Below are 23,390 nucleotides of genomic sequence, written 5' to 3' on the forward strand. Positions count from 1 at the left end.
ACCTGCCTGGCCGCCCTGCCTCAAAGTCATGAGTCAAGCACCCTCTCCGTGTAACTGAGCACCCACGACAAGGCAGGGCAGGTACGGAGAGCTGACAGCCTATAAAGCACCTCTTTCTCCAAGCGACCCGCAGCCACAGAACTGTGTGGCGGTGCCCACTGCTGCTCTCGCCTGCAGCCACCTGCCCTGCTTGGCTCCCAGTGCCTGTCACCTCAACTTAGGTTCACGTTAAAATGTGAGGTCTGAAGATGGACAATGTCCTTCTCCATCAGGGAGCTCAGGGACATTGATCCTGCTTGGGGCTACCAGGTGGTACTGCTGCACTAGCAAGAAGGGATGCTGCAGCAGCCACGCCGACCTGGGACAGCCCGGCGCTGTGCAGCCAAACAGCGAAAGCAGGACACCTGGTCTGCAGGCTTTGGCCATCTCACTGCAGCGCCTTGTACTGCTGAGTCGTTCACGCATCTTCCCGGTGCGGAAAATTTACCTCCTTCCTGGCATGATGGCTACGTTCTTCTTGCTTGGGGATGAACCACCGGAAGAGCAAGGTCACCTCTCGCAATGGGGTCTATGGTCAGGTCAGTCTGGATCTGTGTCGTTGTCTAAACTGATTGAGCCTCTGCCCACCCCAGCTGTGATGTATGGCACGCTGGGAGGTGTCCGGAATGAGGGTAACATAAGTCATCCCCTCCAATGGTAGCTATTCTCTCCCTTAGTCCAAGTTCTTTAAAAATAAGACAGGCTCTATCTGCAGTTTTCCTTTACCAGACTACAACTACTGCCTTCTTCATGGAAGGAGAGGATTTGGCACTGATATCAGAAGCCATTAGATTTTATTGCCTGCTAATTCCTGTGAACAGCAAACGAGCTGTGACACCAGCCTCCCTACCCAGCAGTGCAATCAGCAGCATGAGGGACCTGTTGGGTGCCTCTGAGTGATAAACCTGCCGTCCAGTGGCCAGAGACACGCCTGCAAGTCAGGGTTAAGGCCATTCAAATATTCCAAAGTACAGGTGGGCAAACAGGTCTAGGGACACTTCCCTCTCCTGCACTGATTTCCAAAAGCCTGGGGAGACACAAGTCCACAGGCAAGAGCAGCTGGACAATCAGAGATGCTTCCAGGGCTCCCGTGGGAACACACCAAGGGTGAGCTGCGTTAGCACCTCTACAAAGGGTACCACTGCCTTTCAACCAGCTTGTACTTAAGACAAAAATTCACGGGCCTATAGGGCTTGTGCATCCTTCTAATCCCAGCTGCTGCCCTCCATCCAGCCCACCAGCAGCAATGGGGTGGAAAGCCCTCGTTCTTCCCTGCTGTCCTTACGGCTTCCCTCCAGGGCTCTGCCCTGTAGCCATGCCCATCGCTGGCTGCTGAGTATGGGGCAGTCGCCCACAGCATCCAGTGCTCCCATGTTGGCACCCACCCCAGCAGCACTCACCCTTGGCAGCGTTGGCAATGCCCGTGCCACCTGATGACAGGCCGGGGGCCCCTCGGCAGGCTCGCTCCAAGCTGTTGTGCTGCTTGGCTAGCTGCTCAATTGTCTCCTCCAGGCGGATCCTCTGCTCTCGCTCATACTGGAGTGCCCGCTGCCATTTTCGACTGTGAGTTTCCGCTAAGTCCAGGAAATCACGGCAAGCCTGCAGGAGAGGCGGGAGCATGTCAGGAGCCAGCAGTGATCACCCAGCACAGCCCTTGCAACCCAGGAACTCGTTACAGGGACTGACACATTTTTAACTCCCAAGGTGGCTCCTCACTACTCCACCTCCTCCTAGGCCGGTATCGCTGTTTTAAGAAGCGCAGCTCCAGAGCTGTGCATGATTCCCATGTCCCTGGAGCTAAGAACAGTATAACTCAGATCATCCAAACCTTCATCATCTCAGCTGAGGTGGCCACAACGCGGAGGATCCCCATGGGAGACCCCATGGGTCTGGGAAGCCATCACTCCGATGTGATGCCTCATCTCCCACAAGAGCCTGGTAACTCACCGAGTGGGTTCAGCACAACCCCCATTTCCTATTCGTGCTCTCCTCCCCACTGATGGCTCTGATAAAGCTCCCATCCCAGGAAGTCCAGACTGGACTTTCAGAAACTTTAGCCAATCCTTTTCCAAGATAAGCAGCCTGGGAACTCAAGCAGCAGCCTCAGGAGACACAGAGAGGCCAGACAGGATGATGCGTCCCCAGGTGATGCATAGACGTAGCCGCAGAAGCTCAGCCTGTGAGCTGGAGAGCCCTTTCCTCCAAGGAAACAGAGAGGGGGGGCTGCCCGGGTTCTCCACAGAGCTGCCTGCACAGCCCAGGAGATGGTGAAGGGCCAGGCCTGTCCCCTGCAATGTATCTGTGACAGCTGAAAGCCCTAGTCTTTCTGTGATGTGTCCTTTTCAGGGGAATGGGACAAATCAGACACAAGGATGCATGCACACATGCTCAGCATAGCAAGGGAAGGAGGGCTCAACCGCTCATGGGGCTCTCGCGGCACCCGCAGGTCCCTGCCCTGGGCCACCAGGAATGGGACAGCGGAGACGCTAGGACTAAGGCTTGTGTGGTTGCACAGGAGAACTCCTCGGTGGCATTAATCCTGTACGTCATCAACCTGACGCAGGTCTGTTCAGCATCCACACACCCATAAACACACTGTGACAAGGCACTGCCAGGCTTGCTACAAACCCCAGTGGGGTCTGGAGGAAGGAGAGGACCGGGCATCAGCCCCAGCCCAGAGTGACCCAAAGCGATTTCCTCCCAGAGGCAGCCTGGAGGCACACAGGAGACCGAAGACTGCTCTCTGCCTCATCCCTTGCGGGAAAGAGGCTCCATTTAAAGTCATCCCCACTGCTTCTTCGCTGACAGTCCCCAGAGCACAGCCAGGACAGCGCCAACCCCATGGAGCCACGTGTTCTCCCTCAGGTGCGCTGGATGCGGCTCTGCATGGACAATGGGCTATTTCCGGGTGCAGGACGTCCACTTGCTGCCAGCTCCAAGAAGCTGCGTTTCTATTGTTTGACAAGAGGGAGAGACTTAAGAGCTCTATTTTTAGATTTTTTTCATGTTTGACCGAAATACCGAGTCTCCTCGGCTCCACAACTCCCTTTGCAATTAACCACATGTGAAATTAAATGTGTGCTCAGACACGGGACTGCACCTCCTCTTCTCTCCCCTAAATCTGTGCAAGGCCAGCTAGGAGACTCCCTAAACTTCTTATTATGTTTAAAAGTGGCAAAATGTGATTTTTACAAAAATTTTACAGGAGTTTGGAAGCAGAGTGGCATCTCACCGGCAGAATAACTGTGTTTTGGTATGGGAGATGATGTTTGGCTAGCTCCATCACATTACCATACAAAGTTAAGAACATAACATAACTCTTAATATAAATGCTGACCGAAACAATTGAAAACAATTCAAATGACTAAAAAGGGAGAGAATTTTGCATATCTAACAGACTTCTGACCAACAACAGGACCTAGACATTTTCTGTTTCAATCTACTTGGATTTCACACGAGATTCATGCAGTTCTTTGCACCTTACTCAAAACCTGGACTGACAGATTTTACCTGAATATCTGGTTAGTGCTGCTCTCCGTGCAAGCACTAGGCTCTGGGTTTCAGCTTCCATAAAGTGTCCTGGAATTACCAGGATTTGACCAAAAAAAAGTTTCGACTCATTAGTTTTTCGTGAAACCTTTCCTTTGGATAGGAGCAGAATTTGAGTCTAATCCAACTTAAGAAATCCTTCCTTTAAAAACATCAGAAAAAAATCATCAGGAAAGTGATAAAGAGCTGCAGGATTTCACATTTCAGGTGAAGCAGCAGTTAACAGAGGAAACTAATACCATAACGTGTGAAATATGGGAAAATATGCTGGGATGAGTGCGCATGTCTTTGGTTACATCCTGAGCACCACAACGTCCCCCATGAAGTCACTTCCCAGTTTCACATAAGCAAACTCCCCATTCCAGGGGAAGAGGCAGGGACGAAACTTAGATCAGATAAAGGAACGACAAATGCGACGAGTTTAGAGCTGCCGTTGTAGTCGTTACCTACATACTCTATTCCCAGTTGTCTGTTGGAAAAAATTGGTGTAACGCATCATATTTGTAGGGATGTTTTACTTTTTATTCACTTCAGCTGTTTCCTGCTTCCTAATATTTGCATCAAAGGACTTGCACAGAAGGACATGACCCCTATGCAGGCTTACACAGTCTCAATTCGACCCCGAATGCAGTCTCTGGGTTGCTCTAGCTCTGCAGAGCTAAGTCCAGAGGCAGGTTTCTGCAGGATCAATCTGAGCATCACGCTGGCCAGGGTGAAGTTAAATCTACAGGCTGCACATTCTTGCAAACCTCCTCCTCTTACAAGTGTGGACTGGTATATTTAAGCAGCCCCCAGGGTGAGCTACACTATACATTATTATTCAGCATCATTAAGGCTCTCTAACAAGATGCAACTGCATGCAGTTTTGTTAGGCAGAAATAACTCAGCCAGAAAACATCTGCAAGTTCTGAACACGGGTTTGTCCTACAGCCATAGCTTCTCGGCCCCTGCATTTTCATTTGCAGCCATCAGTGATGCTAGGAAGCAACTCAGAAGCGCTGCCAAGGCTACAGAAATATATGTACCTACCTCACCTCAATAAACATGCCCCTGCTAGCATCATGTTGAAATGTCAGTAAGGCTGTATCACCCACAAGGAAAGAGGGTGGAAATCGCTGCCTCCCGGTGCAGGGCTGAGAGGGACGAGCAGTTTTAGTGGCAGTGACCAATGGATCAGCTCAGCTGCTCATGAATGAGGATGGAGCACCCTGGTGCCCTGCTTCTTCCCCGCACCACGGGCCAGGCTCGGCTCCGGGCTGATGCACCGACCCTCACCACCTCACTTCCCACTGGAGGCAGGCAGGGAAGTGTGGGGCACCCCATCAGGTCTGCCAGTCCTGTCCCATAGCTGTATTCCCATCCTCACCCTCCTGACATCCCCCAGCCCCTCAACTGGACAGGGACCATCCCATTCCTCCTCACATGAGCACAGATCTCATAGGGCTGCATGGATGGGCACGGGAAGGAGATGCTCCCGGGAGAGCAGGGTGCCAAAGGGCATAGCCGAGGCCTGCCAAAGCTCTCCTTGCTCCTGATGAGGGAAGAATAAGAGACTGGACTGCAGATTTTCAGGGCACTTCATAAATCACTGCATTCTCGTCTCATTTTCCGGCAGCAGCTCAGCTCCTCTCCTCCACCCAGAGAAGACTCATTTGCTAGCTAGCCAGCAGCCACAGAGCATGCGGCAAAGGCACACAGGACAGACACTGCATTTCCCAGCCTCAAGTTGAAGTCTCCTTCCAAGAAAAAGACTTTTTTTTACCCTTGTGCCTTTCTGAAAACTGTCATCACTAGATAAAATTAAACTGTGGCCCAAGCTGGCACGCTAACTTCTTTTATTACGCTGATGTATTGCGATAAGAGGATGATACCACAATGGTAAGTAATCAGATAGCGGCCTTGACCTTCGCAGCCAGGGAAAGCTCATTATCTGCTCTGAAGGGCCTGTCTCTGCAGTCAGAGCCCACGCTGCTGGCACAGAAATACTCATTTCAGTGCCGCTCGCTGGAACATAATATGGAAATTACCAGCTGTCCCCAGCTCAGGAGGTTGCATGTTTTCAAATGATGCACTAGGACATCACCTGTAATTATCCTTCTGCAATTAAATGCAATTTTTAAGATTGTTACGGGAAATGGAACATTGCTGGTATAAGGGTAAATTATGGAAAAAGTAGGTGATTACAGATGAGCTACATGAAGGCAGCCTTTCCAAGCATTTCATAAGAGAACTGGAAGCCCAAAGGAAGTGGAGGAGAAATCTCAGGATCCATCAATGTCCTAAATAAGAACTGTAACAGATAAAACCTTGGGTCCTCCTGTCTCAAGGCTCCAGAGTTTCTCTGAGGAGCCACGCTTCCTGTTACAGAAGGGATATCTGCAGAGTAACTTCATCCCTATCCATGTCAAAAAATCCACACCATTGAGAAATGGCCATCGATGCTGTGCACGCTCTCCTCCACATCTCCACCAAGCCAGGCTTGAGCGTGGCCAGGTCGGGAGGTTTCAGGAAGGTCCCAGATGGTCCTGATGCTGCCAAATCTGCCACCATGGCTTCCCAGGGTGCACAAGACACCACACAGGAGGCAGTGGGACCTCCCCGCAGCCCAAGTAGCTGTGTCACCTGAGCAGCGGGTTGGGACAATGCTCCTTGCAGCATCCCACAACCTGTGCCTGCACAGATTTACGGGAGGACAGGGTATGGGGAGGACGGGGGAGATTTGGAGTAGGGGGAGGTGCCCAAGCCTGCCACTGGCCTCCTCAGGACTCTCCCTGTGGGGCCATGAGGCCGGAGCTGTGAATGAGGCCACACCCAGGAGCAGAGAGAGAACGGGCTCCGTCTCCTTCACACGTCCCAAGTGCTGTTCACTTGCACGGTTGCACCAGGGGTTTTATTTCTCTGCGCAGCCCTGGTCCCTGCAAGAAGCCCTTTTTAAGCAGGTGAAAGTGAGTTCCCTCTTCTGAAAAAGTTAAACGTTAAACTCCCACTCTGATCAGGCTTCCCTTTGGCGAAAGGCCACCAGTGCCGCGTGCACAGCGTGCAGAGGTTGCGACCCGCCCCGACACTGCTCAGCCTGACCTGGAAGTCTGTGCGGACCCTCTTGCCTTGGCGAAAGGTAACCAGAGCCGTCCCATCATAATGGACACTAAAACTACCATGCTCGAGATCTAACGAAGCATATGGAGGCACCAACCCTGCCAAGAGCAGCTGCCTATGAGGTTCAGGGCTTGGGGGCTGCATGGCCTATGAGCTGAGCCCAACATGTCCAAAGAGCAGCATCACTCGCAGCAAAGGTCTCCTCTTAACCTGCCACCATCCCTGGCCCACCGCGTCCCACAGGCCCTCACCAACCAAAGGCAGCAATGCCACAGTGCCATTGGTGAATCTTCCCTAGGACAGTGGTCTCCTGTCTTCCCAAACCTGCTGGTACAACTACGTGCAATTAACGTTGCTCCTGTCTGGCCCATTTGAGTTTTTAAGCGGATGCCCATCACCCACACCAGGGGTGGGTGCCACTTCTAAGAGTGGAGGATAATTCAGCTTATTAGAGTGCTTTGGGACCTCAGGAACCACGTGGAGTTGGAGTAAGGAGGATGCTGGACTCCCTCCTGCCGTTCAGCCTGCCCAGGGAGATGGCAGCTGCTGTCGAGCTGTATTTCTCTTGCAGCCCCTGCCATTGCAGGAATTGGTGTTTTGATGTATTTCCCTCCTTGTGTTATTTGCTTCAAACACAAAGTATTCATAAACTGCATCAGCACCGTGGGAGAAGGAAAAGATAGCTGCTGACGGGTGTCCTGTGAGAGCTGCTGCATGGGGTGTCCCTAAGCTGGGAAAAGCACAAGCCTACGAGGTATCTATTTCAGGAGATCTGTGACACCAGTCCTGTCCTGGCAATGCTCCTTGATGGAAAATGGAGGCTGAAGCATTGCAAGTGGCTCCTTTCCAGCTCCAAGATCCAGCAGAACAGGATTAGAAATCTCAGCCAGCCAGATGGCTCATGGGTAGGCTCTAACCCAGCAGGGTGATGGCAGTGAGCAGCCTTTTCACCCCAAGGGAGGCTGAGGGTGCAGAACCAGATCTCAAGTTTGTCAGGAAACAGAAGACTGCCCTCCCAGTGAGGCCAGAGGGGCTCCAGAACGGACACACAACTGACCCAACCAAGGTTCAAAGCCTTTCGTGCACATCCCTGCTTGCCCACCATGGGGTACTGTGCTGTCTGCCGACACCAATGCCTAGGGCTACTGCTGCGGCCAGGACACAGACTGGACGGCCCCATGTCTCCTCAAGACTGGCAATTCTCATGGTCATTTATTTGAAGACAAGTGATGCCATGCGAACGCCGGGATACATCAGAGGCGGTAACAGAAGAACATCCTGAGACAAGGTTCTGCAACCCCAGACCTTTAGTTGCAAGCATCAGCTTAACGGTGAAGCGAGCTTATTAATCTGGTTTTATTGCAAGATCGTGCAGAGTGTGAAAGTGAAGACCACAAACATCCACATCATGGCACGGAGTTAAAATTGACACCAAACAGGGCCCAGGGAACATTTTTCCACCTCCGCCTCTGTCAACAGAGCTCATCCCTGAGCCAGAACACACCTCAGACCTCCAGTCTCGAGCTTGCAGGGAGCTCTGCCGATACCAGCCAGACCTAGCGTACTGCAGCCTAAACGCTCTGCTGGACCTGGGCTTCTCCGGTGCTGTGACCTCTCCCCCCAGATCACCAGGGCATGTACCTCATAAGCAAGGGAAAGTGAAGGAAACTAACCCTCATGCACAAAGGTGACTGCAGCTATGGATGCTCACTGATCCATATGGAGAGACATGGTGAGAACTGCTAATGCCCCAGCATGACTCATCTTTTGCTCCCCAGTCACCCCGCCTTCACTGTGTTTATAGGATGAGTATGGAGCAGGAGGAAGGCCTAGTGGTTAGGGCCCTCCTCTTCCCCACGACTCTGACAAAAAAAAAGAGTGACTGAAATCAACGGAGCTTCTCAAAGCAGAGTCTTGTACCGTGGGCCAGTGCCAGGGTACCGCCCTCACATCCCAGGCCCTCCTGAGGTCTCAGCTTGCTCCCCTTTTGCCCACTGCCCTGGGCCTGATCCTGCTCTCACAAACACCTTTTACAGCCACTTCACTCCACTGACCTTAACAGCTCTAGTCCTGATTCATGCAGGTGTAAGCAGAAGCAAGGCTGCTCCCTCGGTCCATAACAAGCAGCATCTTGGCCCCTGGCCAAAGCGATGCTCTGAGCTCCATCCTTTGCTCAGATCGTCACTTGTATCCACTGCCGTGCAGGCAACCAAAACCCTTTTCTATGACCACACCTCGGCAATGAAACCAAAATAAAGCCAGTGCCTGTGCAATTCCCACCCTCTCTCAACCTGTCTGATGACCACAGGGCCCAACTCACCCCAGCTTGCATCCCCAACGTGTTAGGGTCCAGGACAGACCCTGCAAAGGCAGTGCATGCCCTTACACCATCCAAACCTCCACCACCAGACCTCAGCTCTGCAGCCACCTTAGTCAAGGCTGCTCCTGCTGTTCCCAGCCTAGCTGATCTCTGCAACCACACAACAGGGAGACTCGCTGGGATGTTATGTTAAAGCTCCAGCATTTGGTTGCAAAGGCTGTAGCACCTGTTCGAGCAAGGAGCAGCAATGCCATGCAAATCTTTTCCTAAGGCAAAGAAACATGCATATTAAACACTGCTGTGCTATCTGATGGTCTCTGCAGCTGGAGCCCTCCTCATCTGTCAGAAGTAATGATTAAAATACTGCTCACTGGTGCCTTCCACCGAAGGACATGACATGACTTTCCTGTGCTGACGGCTGCCCCCCAGACACGGGTGCTGGCGGGGGCAGAGGGCAGGCTGCACCCAGCTCTGCCTTTCCCTAAGCACCGATTGACTAATTCTCAGCAAAGCCAGCCCAGACACACAGATCAGCTTTCCTTTTGCGAGCACACGGCATCCCAGTGCACTTCAGCCACCCAGGCAGATCCGTGGGAACATTCAGTAGCAGGCACAGGGCATTGCAATAGCACTTACGATTTTCACAGTGCTTGCATTAGAGCTGCAAAAGTCGAAAGAACTGCACACTTTCCCCATGATCTATCTTCTGCTTCTAGGAAAACTGTAGTACGCTGCCTCCATCCCCTCAAGACACATAAAAAGACCTGTTTGACGTACCACACCTGGAGCTGTACAGCTAACAAACGGGGGAGACACACCAGTGAGACATGGTGCTGCTCTATATGGTGGGACGCACAGACAAGGACACCCCACGTCACCCAGATAAAACAACTCCTCCGGAAAGAGGAAACTGTTCACAAGACTCCTCCAGGGGCAGGTCAGCCAGAGGCCTGCCACTTTAGAAACACAGCCCAGATCCCCTGCTTTAGGCTGGAAAGATTTTGCTCTTCCTGAGCAGCCATCCTCAGTGACATCAATCAGTGGCCAGATGCTTCTTCCAGCCGGCTGAGCACCTTTCTCATGTCTTTACCGGCTCCCAGGGTTGTTCAGTGCAGTTACAGAAGAGAGACAGTGCTCCATGCAAACAGCACGAGCCCTCCGTGTCCTACCGGCAGCACTAGGCAGAAGCAAAGCGAACAAGGCAGAAACCCCCCAGAGAGGGGGAGGAGTTACTGAGCAGGGCGAGAAAGGGACCTGAGAAAAGGTGGACTATGCAGACAGAAAAAGGGGTTGGCAGCAAAGGGCGAGGAAGCAAGAATGCTCTCAGCACAAGAGCACTGCAGGGGGAGGAAGGTCAGCAAGACAAGCTGAGGAAGGAAGAAGAGTCCCAGGTTCTCCAGCGCTGAGGGTGGAGGCAGGACGGTGCAAGCAGGTACAGGGGAAGGCTGAGGGAAGCCCTAGAAGAGACCTGAAGGGGCTGCAGGACCTCCAGGAAATAATGCCAAGAAATAGCTGGAAACACCAGGCTGGGTTGCAGGAGCAGGAAGCAAGAGTGAGGAAGAGTACAATGACAAGCATATGGGACATCAGGGAGAAAAGGAAAAAGAGACCAAGGGCAACAAAGTGCAGGTGAGGATGGGGAAATGCCCCATCAGCACAGCCGTGGATAGGACGGGACAGCAAGCATGGGGGTGAGGGCAATCTAGGCAGCAGCAAAGGGGACTGAGGGGCAAGCCTAGGACGGACAGAAAGGGATCTGAGAGTGCTTGTACGGCCAAGAGGAGACCAGTTTCTGATCGCTCCTTTGCAAACGAACAAAACAATTCAGGCCGTCACGCATTGCTGCTGCCACTTTGCACTGCTAAGGCTCCCAAGAGGCTGAACCCAGGCTGACACATGCAGATTGGCAGGTCTAACAGGTTGGGCAGGGTTGAGGGCTTTGCATGGGAAGGATTACAAAGCTTTTTGGAGAAAACAGAACCTGCAATGTCCCCTGGGGATCAAGGCAGAGACAGGCTGAGCACCACAGGCAGAGGAGCCCAAAGGTGTCCCAAGGGATGCAGCAGCAGCAAGCAAACCTCAAATAATCCCCCAAATCATCATTTACCTCCATGTGCCACACGCCAACGCTCATGTCTCCTGACTGCTTCACATCTGCCTCGACCCAAAGCTCACCGCTGTTGCTCTCCGAGCTGAAGCAGGGGCGCTGGCAGCTGCCCCCCCGTGCCTGGAGCGCTGCCAGGCGCAGAGGGGGTCCCCAGGCGAGCCCACAGACAAACTGCGGCACAGAGCTTGCATGAGCTAATAGCCAGCAGGAAAGGCAGGAGGGTTTGAGCCCGTGCTGCACAGCAGCTGGGAACCCTGGGGGCTCTGTCAAGCTCCTATTGTAGCAAGGGGGGGCCTGACAAACCCCTGCACAGCCCAGGGCAGGATTTAACCCTCGGGCTGTTCCAATGCCAGCTCTACCATCATGTCAAATGAACCTCCCCCTCTCCCTCTCCCCAGAAAATCCTCTCCAAGCAGCAGTTTTGACAAACCTGGCAAGGGTTGGCTCTTTCCTCTTCAAATCCACACACGACTTTATTTCAAATTGCCGGCACAGTGTCTACCTGCCCCACTTCCCGGGAGCAATGGAGAAGCCTCCACGTGGCCTAGTAACAGTGAGAGCAGCAAAGCTTTTGGGGCAAGAGGAAAGGAAGAGCCTCTTTTGCTCCTCCACAAAGGAAAGTCTTCTCCAGACTCCAAGATCTGGAGGGCAGCAGAAGGGACTGCTTTAAGTAAGATCTGATTTTACTGATGTAACTCCACGGGGCTGCAGTGCATTAAGCATTGCTGGCACTTTCAAAGGTGACCCCCAAGCATCTCTTCCCCGGCTGTCATCCACAGAGCGCTCATGGATCTACGGCACCGAACACACCGTTAGCAAACATACACTCGACACTGCAACAGCATCCTAGCAAAGGAAGACAAGCATATTAATTGCAAGAAGGATTTTCACCCTAGCCCCCTGACTGTGAGAGCATGGTGATTTTCTTGGACATTTGCAAGAATCGATGCTCGAGCTCTGAGCAATAAGATGGAGTCCTCGAGAGAGCCCGTTAGCATATCTTCCTGCGCATCATTGCCTCTCGCCAGATGTCCAGCGCAGGAATCAAGTAGCCATTGCACTCCATCTGGCAAAGTGCAGCAGCAGCTACAAGGAGCCGCGGTGGGTCAGCATCAGAGCCCAGGCGCTTCAGCGCTCTGTGCTGGCTCTGCAGCCAGCAGGATTCAGAGTTGGCTAAATGACTTGGTGCTCTTCTTGCTAACGTGCCCTCTGCAGAGAAGTACTTGAGGCTCAGGAATTCCCATTAGGCAGGTCCCGTAGATGGCGTGGGGGGTGCGTGAGCCAGCCCCGGGCAGCTTTCCTTTTTGTGTTGGATAGAGATGGTGCATGATGAGAGCAAACCATGCAGCACAAAAAAGGGAGCAACTTTCCTTAATAGATTTGCTGATGTTCCTCTAATTTTCACTCTCCTCACTGGAAAAGCTCTTTGAGTGCTTGCACCGTGAAGAAGCCCTGATGCATTGCTGTTCTCACTGACCCAGTGGAGAGCAACTCAGGACTACACAGAGCTGGGAGAGTCCACGGTGAACACGTCTGCAGCTCACCACCTGGGGGGGAGTGTATCTGCAGCACGCAGGACCGCCCGTGTGCTGGATGACCTCCTCGGCTTCTCCCAAGCGGAGCTACACTACACAGCTGGGACTAACTTGGCCCCTCAGGCCCCTGGAGCAAGAGCTGAGGATTCCTGTTGTAGCTCAGCTGCAGGCTCCCATGCCCACAAGCGAGTCCACATATTCGCTCTCCTTCTCCCAGGCGGGTGGCAGTGGTGCAGGCAGAAAACTGCAAGCCCAAAGTCTGCCCCAGCAAAGCCAGGAGCAGCCCCCAGGGAAGGAGCTGACTCAGGCAGAAGCAAGTGGAGGTGCAGCTCAATGTGCCCCTTTCGGAGCTGTCGCCATGTCCCCTCCTCGCAGGAGCCGGAGGACAGGATGGGCTGCGTGCAGGGATGCAGAGTTCTCCCAGCACCTCATAGTCACAGCAGTGCCAGCCTGCGCCACCACCACGGCCGTGCACATTGCCCCAGTGCCCCTCATACCCCAGCCCCAGGACCCGCCACACGCCAGCCCTGCCCAGGGCAGTTCAGCGGCGACAGTGGTACTGCAGCACCTAAACACGCCAGGGCAACCACGAGGATTTCTTTTCTGCTGAAATCACTCATGAGCTGTTCCCTGGGCTGAGCTCACCCTCAGCATCCCCATTGCAACTCCACTGAGTGACAGCCCGCTTCGTCGCCCTCCCTTCGCAGGGCATGACCATTTCGGAAGAGGCCAGGGAGGCTGAGCGGCTGGGGACTCACCTGCCTCCACCAAGGGCACGTGGCATGGCTGCTACCTTACCTCAAACAGGCGGTGGAAGCACCAACAGGAAACCCAGACCATCTGCGCCACCACTCATACCCCTTGCTCTGCTTCCTGCAGTTCAGCATCTCTCAGTGTGTTGTACCATTTCATCCCAAACAGCGACAGATTTTGCAGACTGCTCAGGACAAAAGTCTAAGCCCCACAGAGCAATGGAGCAGGCAGCTCGTCCATAGCGCTCTACGAATGCTTTAATTTTTAAGCCTCCTCACTCCATCAACAGCTTTAAACTTTAACTCACAAGAGAGCCCGTCCTTTCTCAAGCGTTTGCCTTCCCAGGGTGCAATCCTCCTTCCACAGCATCAGCCGTCACCACTCAGACCTGTGTCAGCCAGTCACCGCCTGTGATGTGGGCACGGCGAGAGGGTGATGAGTCCTGTCCAAGCAGAGGTGTGCAAAGCAGGCGGATTTTCCCTGAAGGTGCTGATCTCACTCTGTTGAGCGCACAGGGCTCTCAGCTGCCTGGCTTGGACCAATCCTGGCATGGATTACCACGAGGCTAGGGGACATGAACCCCAGGCTAAACTTCAGCATCTCAGGTCATTGCTCATTCATTCCGTTAATCCCTCACGGATTGGCATGGCACTTCAACACTGAAAACAATTGCATCCACTGAGCTTTCTTGGGAACAATGTCTTGAAATCCAGCTTATAAAACACTTACAGGGTGATGGCTAAATTTAGTTACAGATGAACCTGATCTGGATTCTGAGCAAGACATAGCCACAAATCTATGTTACATTTGCAGAGCCATTTTCGCAAACGTCAGTGGACAAGAGGCTCAATGATGAACCAGGTATGTACCATAAAAGAGACCGCAGTCCCAGTTTGCAAGGTGAAAGCAAACAGAAAGCAATTCCCAAATGAGCTATATGACACAGGTGTCAAGGCTAAGTGTATATGAGAATATAGCTTTCATACAGATACAATCATCAGCTCCAACTCAGCTGCATACCTGCATCTAGCAGAGAGATTACCCGCGCCACAGCTCCTCAGCCTTTACTGAGCGCGAAGCAAACCACATCACGTCCTATATGCCAAAGTCTCCCAGGCACTGCATTAAACTGAGCAATCACTGCCCCATCGCAGCTGCTGCATTTTAGCAGTGTTTCTTTCACAGCCACAGTGCCTGGTCTTTCACCTCCAGCGCTGTCAGAGGGAATGTCTGGACACATGCTGACTCCTTCCCCTTTGCTGGACAGCCAATCTAAAGTCCGGCTGCTTCACCTAGAAATGAGATGAGGATGGTCTCCTTTCACAGAATCACAGAATCGTTTAGGTTGGAAGGGACCTCTGGAGATCATCTAGTCCAACCTCCCTGCTCGAGGAGGGTCCTCTAGAGCATATTGCCCAGGATCACATCCAGACGGGTTTTGAAGATCTCCAGCGAAGGAGACTCCACCACCTCTCTGGGCAACCTGTTCCAATGCTCTGTCACCCTCACAGTGAAGAAGTTTTTTCTCAGGTTTAGGTGAAACTTCCTGTGGTTCCGTTTCTGCCCGTTGCCTCTTGTCCTGTTGCTGGGCACCACGGAGAAGAGGCTGGCCTCATCCTCTCGACACTCCCCCTTCAGATATTTATACACGTTGATCAGATCGCCTCTCAGTCTTCTCTTCTCCAGGCTGAACAGGCCCAGCTCTTGCAGCCTTTCTTCAGAGGAGAGGTGCTCCAGCCCTCTAATCATCTTGGTAGCCCTCCGCTGGACTCTCTCCAGGAGTGCCATGTCTCTCTTGTACTGGGGAGCCCACAATTGGACACAGTACTCCAGGTGAGGCCTCACCAGGGCTGAGGAGAAGCGCAGGATCACCTCCCTCCACCTGCTGGCAACACTCTGCCTCATGCACCCCAGGATCCCATTGGCCTTCTTGGCCACAGGGGCACACTGCTGCCTCATGCTTAACTTGTTGTCCACCAGCACTCCCAGGTCCTTCTCGGCAGAGCTGCTTTCCAACAGGTCAGTCCCCAGCCTGTACTGGTGCATGGGATTATTCCTGCCTAGGTGCAGGACCTTGCACTTGCCTTTGTTGAACTTCATGAGGTTCCTCTCCGCCCACCTCTCCAGCCTGTCCACGTCCCTCTGAATGGCAGCACAGTCTTCTGGTCTATCAGGCCCTCCTTCTAGTTTTGTGTCATCGGCAAACTTGCTGAGGGTGCACTCTGTCCCTTCCTCCAGGTCACTGATGAATACATCGAACAAGACTGGACCCAGGACTGACCCCTGCGGGACACCACTAGCTACAGGCCTCCAACTTGACTCTGCGCCATTCACCACAACCCTCGGAGCTCGGCCATCCAGCCAGTTCTCAAGCCACCTCACTGTCCACTCGTCTAGCCCACACTTCCTGAGCTTACCTAGGAGGATGTGATGGGAGAGAGTGTCAAAAGCCTTGCTGAAGTCCAGGGAGACAACACCCACTGCTCTCCCCTCATCTACCCAGCCAGTCATCCCATCATAGAAGGCTATCAGATTGGTCAAGCATGATTTCCCTTTGGTGAATCCATACTGACTACTCCTGATCACCTTCTTGTCCTCCAGAACAACCTCCTTTCCTAGCCCCACCACTGCCACAGCCAGAGGCAGCAGCCTTAGCAGGAACATTGGCTGACATGAGAAAAGCACCCAGTGCGTTTGCTTTCCAGTTGCCACTGCACCATTTTATATGCAAGGAGGCTGCCTGTTCCTCCTCAGCTGTCTGTTCCTTGGGTGCTTCACAAAGCTTGCCTGCATGCAAACAGTGACAGTGTCAGAAAGCAACTGTTTTTCATGCCAGAAATAGCCAGTCTAAAGTCCTTGAGTTCTGCTGGGATTTCATTCAGCCATTAAAGGTGACATGGATGGCTTTCCGTGCAGCGCACAAGCTGGGACAGCTGTTCCTCTGGCCTTGCCCCCATCCAGGTGCAGTCCTACAGACTGTCACCCCAGTGCGAGCTCTGCTTGACCCTCAACTGCGGGCCATTCCCTCATGCACCCATACTTGCAGCGAGAACTCTCCTTGCCCAGCTGAGAGCCTTTGACCACCACATGCTGTCCCAACCTGTCTCCAATAGCAGACCTCTGCAGCACTGATACATAGCAACAAGCACATTAAAGTAAACCCCAAATCCCTCTCCAGGGAGGGAGATCCAGCTTCTCTTCATTTGCAGAAGGGACATGGTACAACATGCCACAGCTTTTGCTGCAAGGCAGTAGCTGAACAGAGTCCAAAAGTCCAATTGCCAAGGTTGCAGCCTGGAGCTAGCTCATTGAGACCAACCACATCTTTTCCTGTCACCAACACAGCACAGAGTCAAAGTTTGAGAACACTGGCCAAGATGTTCTCAACTTTGCAAGCAAGCATGTTTAAAGAAAGAAAAGCAGCCCTCCCAGAGAAGATAAGGCTAAGAAGCCAAGCCACTTAGTTATCACCAAACATCTCAGTCGGTGCTTACAACTCATTTTATTTGCAATTCTGGCAAATCACCAGCCACTAATGATAAAAGGAAGCTTCATCCATCTGCACTACAGGTGCAAAGTCCTGGGGAGAAGCCCAGTACTACTTGTGACCTGGTAGCAGAAGAGATGGAGGACTCTCCTCTTCTCCTCCAGGGGTAGAACAATTCATATAGGGGGTCCTAAATCAGCGTTGGATGGCGAGAGCACACATCACCATAAAGACTGAAGCTTCCACAAGGACAAGGAGGCAGGAGCCAAGCTGACCGGTGCTATTTGCCCAGGGCAGGGCTAGCAGCCTTTGCATTTGTCTTCTCCAGGTAGGAGTGGGAAGAGGGGAGGAGGGCAGCTCTTCCCCAGGCGCAGCTCTTCCCATGGGTCTTCTGGGTCTTGCACAAGACCTACAAGAGCATGTCTGTGCGGAGAAGCAGCACGGAGGCCCCTGCAAATTAGCGCGGAGAAAGAAGCAAGATGCTGCCGAGATCCTGCCTGCGAGGAGGAGACGCAGTGCCGCATTGCCAGCTTTGTGATCTACAGCAGGGCCCTGAAGCAGCAGCAAGAATAGGCAAATTTAGCAGATTTCACACATTTGTCATGGCAAACATAGCAGATTTCACAGTTTGTTTCAGACTAAAAGGAATGTCATCAAAGTCCTGCAGAATATTTATACAGCTGAAAATCATCATTCCAGGTAACCTGCGTCCTGCCAAGGTGAGAGCCTGACACATATGAGTAGGCTTCTCCATTCCCCTCTCCTGGGGAGCCATCGCCCACCCCCCAGGGCACGGAGCAGTGACACTCCCATGCTCTCCTCAGAGCCTGGGATGTCACAGGGAGCAGACAGTCAATATCAGATATTCAGAATAGAGAGAATGACTTAACTAGATTGAAAGTGCTGACTGTTGTTGTACCGAGGCAAACGATCACATCGGGGCGGGCCAGGTTCCTACTGCCGGGCTCTGAACTACGGAAGATGACGAGCTCTTGAGGAAGCCTCTCAGGGCTGCCCTCTCCAACAATTTCACCGCCTCCAAGGAGATACACCTCCAACTACCCCAGGAAGATGTTCAGGGAATGCATTTAAGCCTGCAGTCTGACCTGCCCAAACAGTCCCAGACGAACAGCTCCTGTGAATCTAACTGCAGGAGCAGGGCTTGGGGAAGGAAGAAGCCTACCAGGGAAGCACAGACTGTTCTTCGGAATTATATTTGCTGCTCGCCATCTAGATGCCTCCTTTGACAGCACAGGAGAAGAACCACTTCATTGCCCAGGAGCTCCAGGAGAGAAGGAAATTGCCAGATGTGTGCAATCATCTCTTTTTCTAAGGTGAATTATACAGCAAGAGCTGTTACCTCATTCACTGGAGCAAAGAGCTTCTTGCCATTTGTACGTGTCTGGTGCCTCATAGATAAGTGCTCACTTCCTTCCTGGATTCATCAAACCTAGGGACACATCTGCACTGCTGCTTACCAAAGAAAATCCCTCTGAAGGGAAAGGCAATTTCTGATTCTCTTTTTAGCTAAGTCCTACAAGCTTTGAACACATTAACACCAGGTCAGTGCTCCAGCCACATGGCATGAAAAAGAAATTAGCAATTTGTATTTAGAGCAGCAAGATATGCACAGCATTTGCAGCGAGAGAGGGTTAACTTCCTCCTCCTACTAAAACACTCTGATCAGAAACCAAAAGGGAAAATACAAGGAGTGCAAAGAGGGAAGACGGGAGCCAGCCTGAATCCTAAGATCATCTTGCATAAACAATCAAATTGCAATGAGACGTGATTTCGAGTCTAGTCATCTGCCCCGACAGTGCCAGTACAACACAGCCACCCAAGGGGCCTGAGGACAGCCTGTCTGGACACTTATCAGAAGCAGAGACACAGAGAAACATCCCTATCAACACAGATCGCTTAAATGACAGCAAATCTGCATGAAACCCTTGGAATGACCCTCAGCCTGCTCAGAAGCATCCTTGCTGCCCAGAGCAGAGAGGACACAGGCACTCAGAGAGCCGCTTTTCCTAGCGGCAGGTCTGAAGGATTGGTGGCAGGAGGAGCGCCTGGAAGAAGGCACTGGACTGAGCCCCTTGTCAGGTCAGGACAGTCATTCATTAGGAGCATGAGCATGATCTGGGCATGAAAATAGAGGCTATACAGGGTATGGTCGTGGTAAAATAATAGCTGGCACATAGGGAGAGAAAGTGAAAGAGATACCACCAAAAAGTAAGGCAGAATTGTAGTAAAAACCGGTGGGGACAGGAGGTGTCATTCAGATGTTGAAAAGCATCCCATTCCCTGTTGCTGTTCTTTCTGTCTCTCTCAACTTTGTATGGGAAGAAGCTCTGGATCCAGAGGAAATGGGTGCCACAGAAATGCATGGACACAGCAAAGTTCACTAATGTCCCAAAGGGGAGCATGAAGGGGAGCATGAAGACACCACAGCACAGTGAGGTCTACCCCACCTCTTGATGATCTGCAGGCACACACTGCACTCTGCTAACGTCAGCATCTCAGTAAGACCGTAACTAGTGACCTGAGGTCCCGGGGCAGGATCTTGCTCCTAAACTTTCTGCAGGTCCCATACAAGGAGGTGACTTGTGCCCCAGCAGCACCTGTTTCTCTCTAGGGACTATGAAGGGAGTCCAAGAGGCACTCCCTGGAGAGTCAGATGGAGACATCTAAAATCAGGTGGGAGTCAGATCTGGACTCACAGGTTGTCTCCCTTAGAGTTTTACTGATTTATTGGGTTATTTTGGGCCATCCACCTAAATGTGATAAAATCACTAACCTTAACCAGCCTCAGTGAGGGCTTGTTGGAAGAAGTTTGAGAGTCAGCTAAGGCTCTTGGTTGGAAAGGTGCAATGTGACTGCGAAGCAATATCTTTTGTTAACTGGTCACAATACACTGCAATGGTCACTGTCCTGAATAATGGGCTAGCAACTGCACTACTTTAAAATAGTAATTTTATCATCATAGATGGTAAACTAACGCCAAAGCTACGAGCCAGTTCTTCTGCATTTCCACAAGTCGCTCTCAGGGAGCAAATTAATCTATTCGGCTACCCATTTACTAAACACATTCTGTCGGGGGGTGTAGCTCCTCCGAGACCAACCCATCCCAGATCCAAACCAGCAGAGGTAGCCCAGGGATAGCCCTGGCACTACAGCAAGAGCCTGCCTGCAGCAAGCACTGTTACGGATGTGTAATCCACCCCCTAGCAATAAAGAGAGGATTAGCATGGAAAGAGTGGCAAATCCTTCAATACAGCTGTGTTAACAGAGGCTCCTTTAATCTGTTACCCATACAGCAGTTATGTAGGCTACAGAATCCATAATCATCACGCACTAGGCACGATAAAAGGAAGTATTCATTATGGTTCTGAAAAGTGGCATAAAGGAGCCACCACTCCTTACCACCGGCTACGCGCTGAGCGCTGCAGAGGGGCCCAGCATGTCCCGCTGCGGAGCAGTGCGGGGGCCGACTGCTCATTTCATTTACTAACACAGCCCCAGGCTCACTTCCTTCTTGCTGCAGATCCCAGGTCGGCGGGCGGCTGACAAAACAGTACAGCAAGGTACGGAGGAAACTCGCAGCGTGTCACCTACTGAAGGGCGGCCTACGGGCCTTTGCCCTCATGCCACCACCATTCATGGGCTACAAATCAAAGCAACGCCAGCAAGGACCTTTGGCACAGGAAATATGCAGGACCTGGTTTCCACAGCTTTGCTCTCCAGTGGCAAACCAGTGACGCATTTGCTTACGGTTTAGTGTGACAGCATCTGACAGCAGTGCTGTCCAAATTCAACCCAAACCTTGGGGGGCAGAGAGAGGCATCCTCCGTTAGCCATGCCAGAGGGCTTGGCTTGGCACTGCCTCTGCACTGCAGCATGCTGGGGAAGCACCGTGGCAGGACAGTGAGCCAGGTACAGAACATGTACTGGGAGCTCAGGTGGGACTTTCCCACCTCGCACCGAGAAGCCTCACAGAGCCCAGCTGCCAAGGAGCCCAATGGTCCCTTGTGGGGTTTTGCTGCTCTTTTTCGGGAACACTCACTTTTTTGGCTTCTCTTTTTGACACTCCTACCTGCTGCTCGGCTTCCCTGCTGCCTGCTACCAGCAGCATGGACTCTCTGTTCCCTGAGTGTACAGCCTCATTCTGCCAGAGGGCACTAACCCTGGAAGCTCTGCTCTTTACACCGGCCTCTTCTCCTTTTGCACTGTAACTAGGAGAGGCCGCTGGAGCCGTTTCCTTCCCCTTTGCTTACCCAGACCACCAAAATCATTGCAGCAGAGTGCGGACCTTCACAGGGAGCCGGTTTGCAAAGCAGCAGAGTCATCAGCACCAGAACAGCAGGTCTCAGTGGGCTGCCTCATCACCGAGAAACCGGTATCCCAGAGCAGGAAACCCCTGTTGCTCCCTGACTAGACTCATTTCAGGGGCACAGGTCAACATCTCTGCCTTCCCCTTGCCTTGGTGAAACTTTGCAAGGGTGGGAACTGGTTTCTGTGCTGGGCTTTTAGAGCATCTGGAGGCCTGATCACGTCCCTAGTGCACTGGGATAGCTCTCTCCAGCAGATGGCTATCACGAAGAGAGATTTAATGAGGTTCCTGCTTGACTCTGTCTTTTCTCATTCACCCAATGGAGTGAACTCCAGAATTGAAGAGCGTCAGTCCCCAGCCCCACAGAGGGTGGCCGTAACGTCAACACACGACAGCTAGCAGCTGGGTTTGCCAGTGGGCAGCCCTGACCCGGCTGGCTTCATAACATGGAGGAAGTCACTTCTTTCTGTGCCTCGGTTTCAGCCTCGTGCAACGTGCCTAACCACACTGTTGAGCTTGCAAACTGCTCTGCAGGCAGCCAGTGAGAGGTGCTGGATGAGCAGTAAGTTATTTCTATGAGTAGCACATCCAGCTGAAGCATACCCGTTATTCTCCACTCATCTCCAACAGTGACCACTGGAGGTAACTTCTTCCCGGGTAGATGTGCAAAACGGCAGTGCCTCCATCTCAGTAAACCGTCCTTTGTGAGGCACTGCAGGAAGGGGGACTCGAAGAGATGCGCCATGTGTCACAGTGCATTAGCCTGGTGAAGAGCTGAACAGAGCCTTTGCAGAACCAGAAAAGGGATTAATGACCCAGCGACATGTCTCCTTACTATTAGCTCTTCTATGTCCCAGTCTTGTCCTGAAAGTGTAAATAACCGTTACGCACAGCAACAATGCAGCTGCCTGCACATCTGCAGCGCTTGCTACAGTCCGACCATGTGTCCTTATAGGTAGTAAGGACGTTCACATCCCAGAAGAGCGGACAGAGTATTGATAGGGCTCACACTGCTATGGCAGGTGCGGTTTTTGAAAACAACTGGCTAGCCTGTCTCCCAGTTCTGCAGAACTGCTGGCTAACATCCATTTTTGACAGTGTCACTCCTGTCTCCTACGTGCTAACCCCACTGAAAAGCAACCCCTGTTATACAGCTGCTGCCTGGGCAGAAATATTCAAAACACTCCTTCTCCGAAGCTGGACTAGAAAAGTTACCAGGCTGAGCCGAAAGACCAGGCAGGGCAGAGCTATCTGGTGCTGGAAGAGGCATCCTTGGACTCTGGCTGCAGAAACAGCCCCCATCTCCTTCTAGCATGAGTCTCCAAGGGGAACTTGCAGGAGAGAGGCCAAAGCCTTCTGGAGGGCAGGTGAACACAGCACCCCTGGGAAACATAGCATTCTGGAAGAGAGCTGCAATAGGGAGGCATACACTGTCCCACTGCTCCCCTGGCCAAGACCCCAATTCATGGTGAGGACCAAAAGTCATCTTCATGATTTTCATGCACAAGTCATCTGCAAGTCATCTGCGGGAGCATCAGCCAGCATGTAGGCTCCCTGGATACGCATGAGGCATGAGCACAGGCACTTCCAAAACAATCTGGCTGGATCGGAGTCCGGCTGTGTATGTCCACAAGTGGTGATGGAAGGTGGGACAAAGCCAACCTCCCCCAGATCCCACGTCCTCTACGTTGCTCAGCAGGCTGCCCAGGATGCTCCTAGTGCAGAGGAAGCTGTGGGGCCTCTCAAAGGGCTGCCTGGGGCAGAAAGTGAGCTGTAAGAACTCAGCAAATGGTAGCAAAACTACAGGGAATGACAATGAGAGGAACCTGAGGATGTCAGGAAAGGGGAAGGCACTGCTGGTCTGGACAGGTCTGGTCAGAGATACCCTCATACTTATATCCTCTAAATTAAAGAAGCAATAAGGGATGTTCCTGAGAAAAGTGCTCTGCCTAGAGGCAGCTTTGAGTTCAGAAGGTTCTGCACCTCTGCTCTCCAGCTAACAGTGCTAGCAGCTCCCCCGGAGCCCAGGGCCGCACCAGGAGCTGTACGCTTGGGGATGGGTCCCTCAGAGCTCAAACAAGTCCCAGGCCACCCTTTCCCCCAGGAGCAGCGGAGCAGCGGCAGTAAACACCAGGGTGATCTCACAGCTCTGCTCCTCCAGCCCACTGCATGTCCCC

The 23,390-nt window shown here is 52.5% G+C and overlaps 1 protein-coding gene across 7 annotated transcripts in view; it reads right to left on the reverse strand.

The window, feature by feature from the left end:
• The window catches only part of OSBP2 (oxysterol binding protein 2), a 167,240-nt gene that overhangs the window by 23,652 nt on the left and 120,198 nt on the right, over window positions 1-23,390 (reverse strand). For all 7 annotated transcript variants that reach the window (XM_068910963.1, XM_068910958.1, XM_068910965.1 and 4 more), the window contains one exon: window positions 1,440-1,638. In XM_068910963.1, coding sequence (XP_068767064.1) covers window positions 1,440-1,638 — 199 coding nt within the window. The remainder of the gene's footprint in view (window positions 1-1,439; window positions 1,639-23,390) is intronic.

The sequence above is a fragment of the Struthio camelus genome, chromosome 17 (assembly GCF_040807025.1).
Source record: "Struthio camelus isolate bStrCam1 chromosome 17, bStrCam1.hap1, whole genome shotgun sequence".
Classification (NCBI taxonomy): domain Eukaryota; kingdom Metazoa; phylum Chordata; class Aves; order Struthioniformes; family Struthionidae; genus Struthio; species Struthio camelus.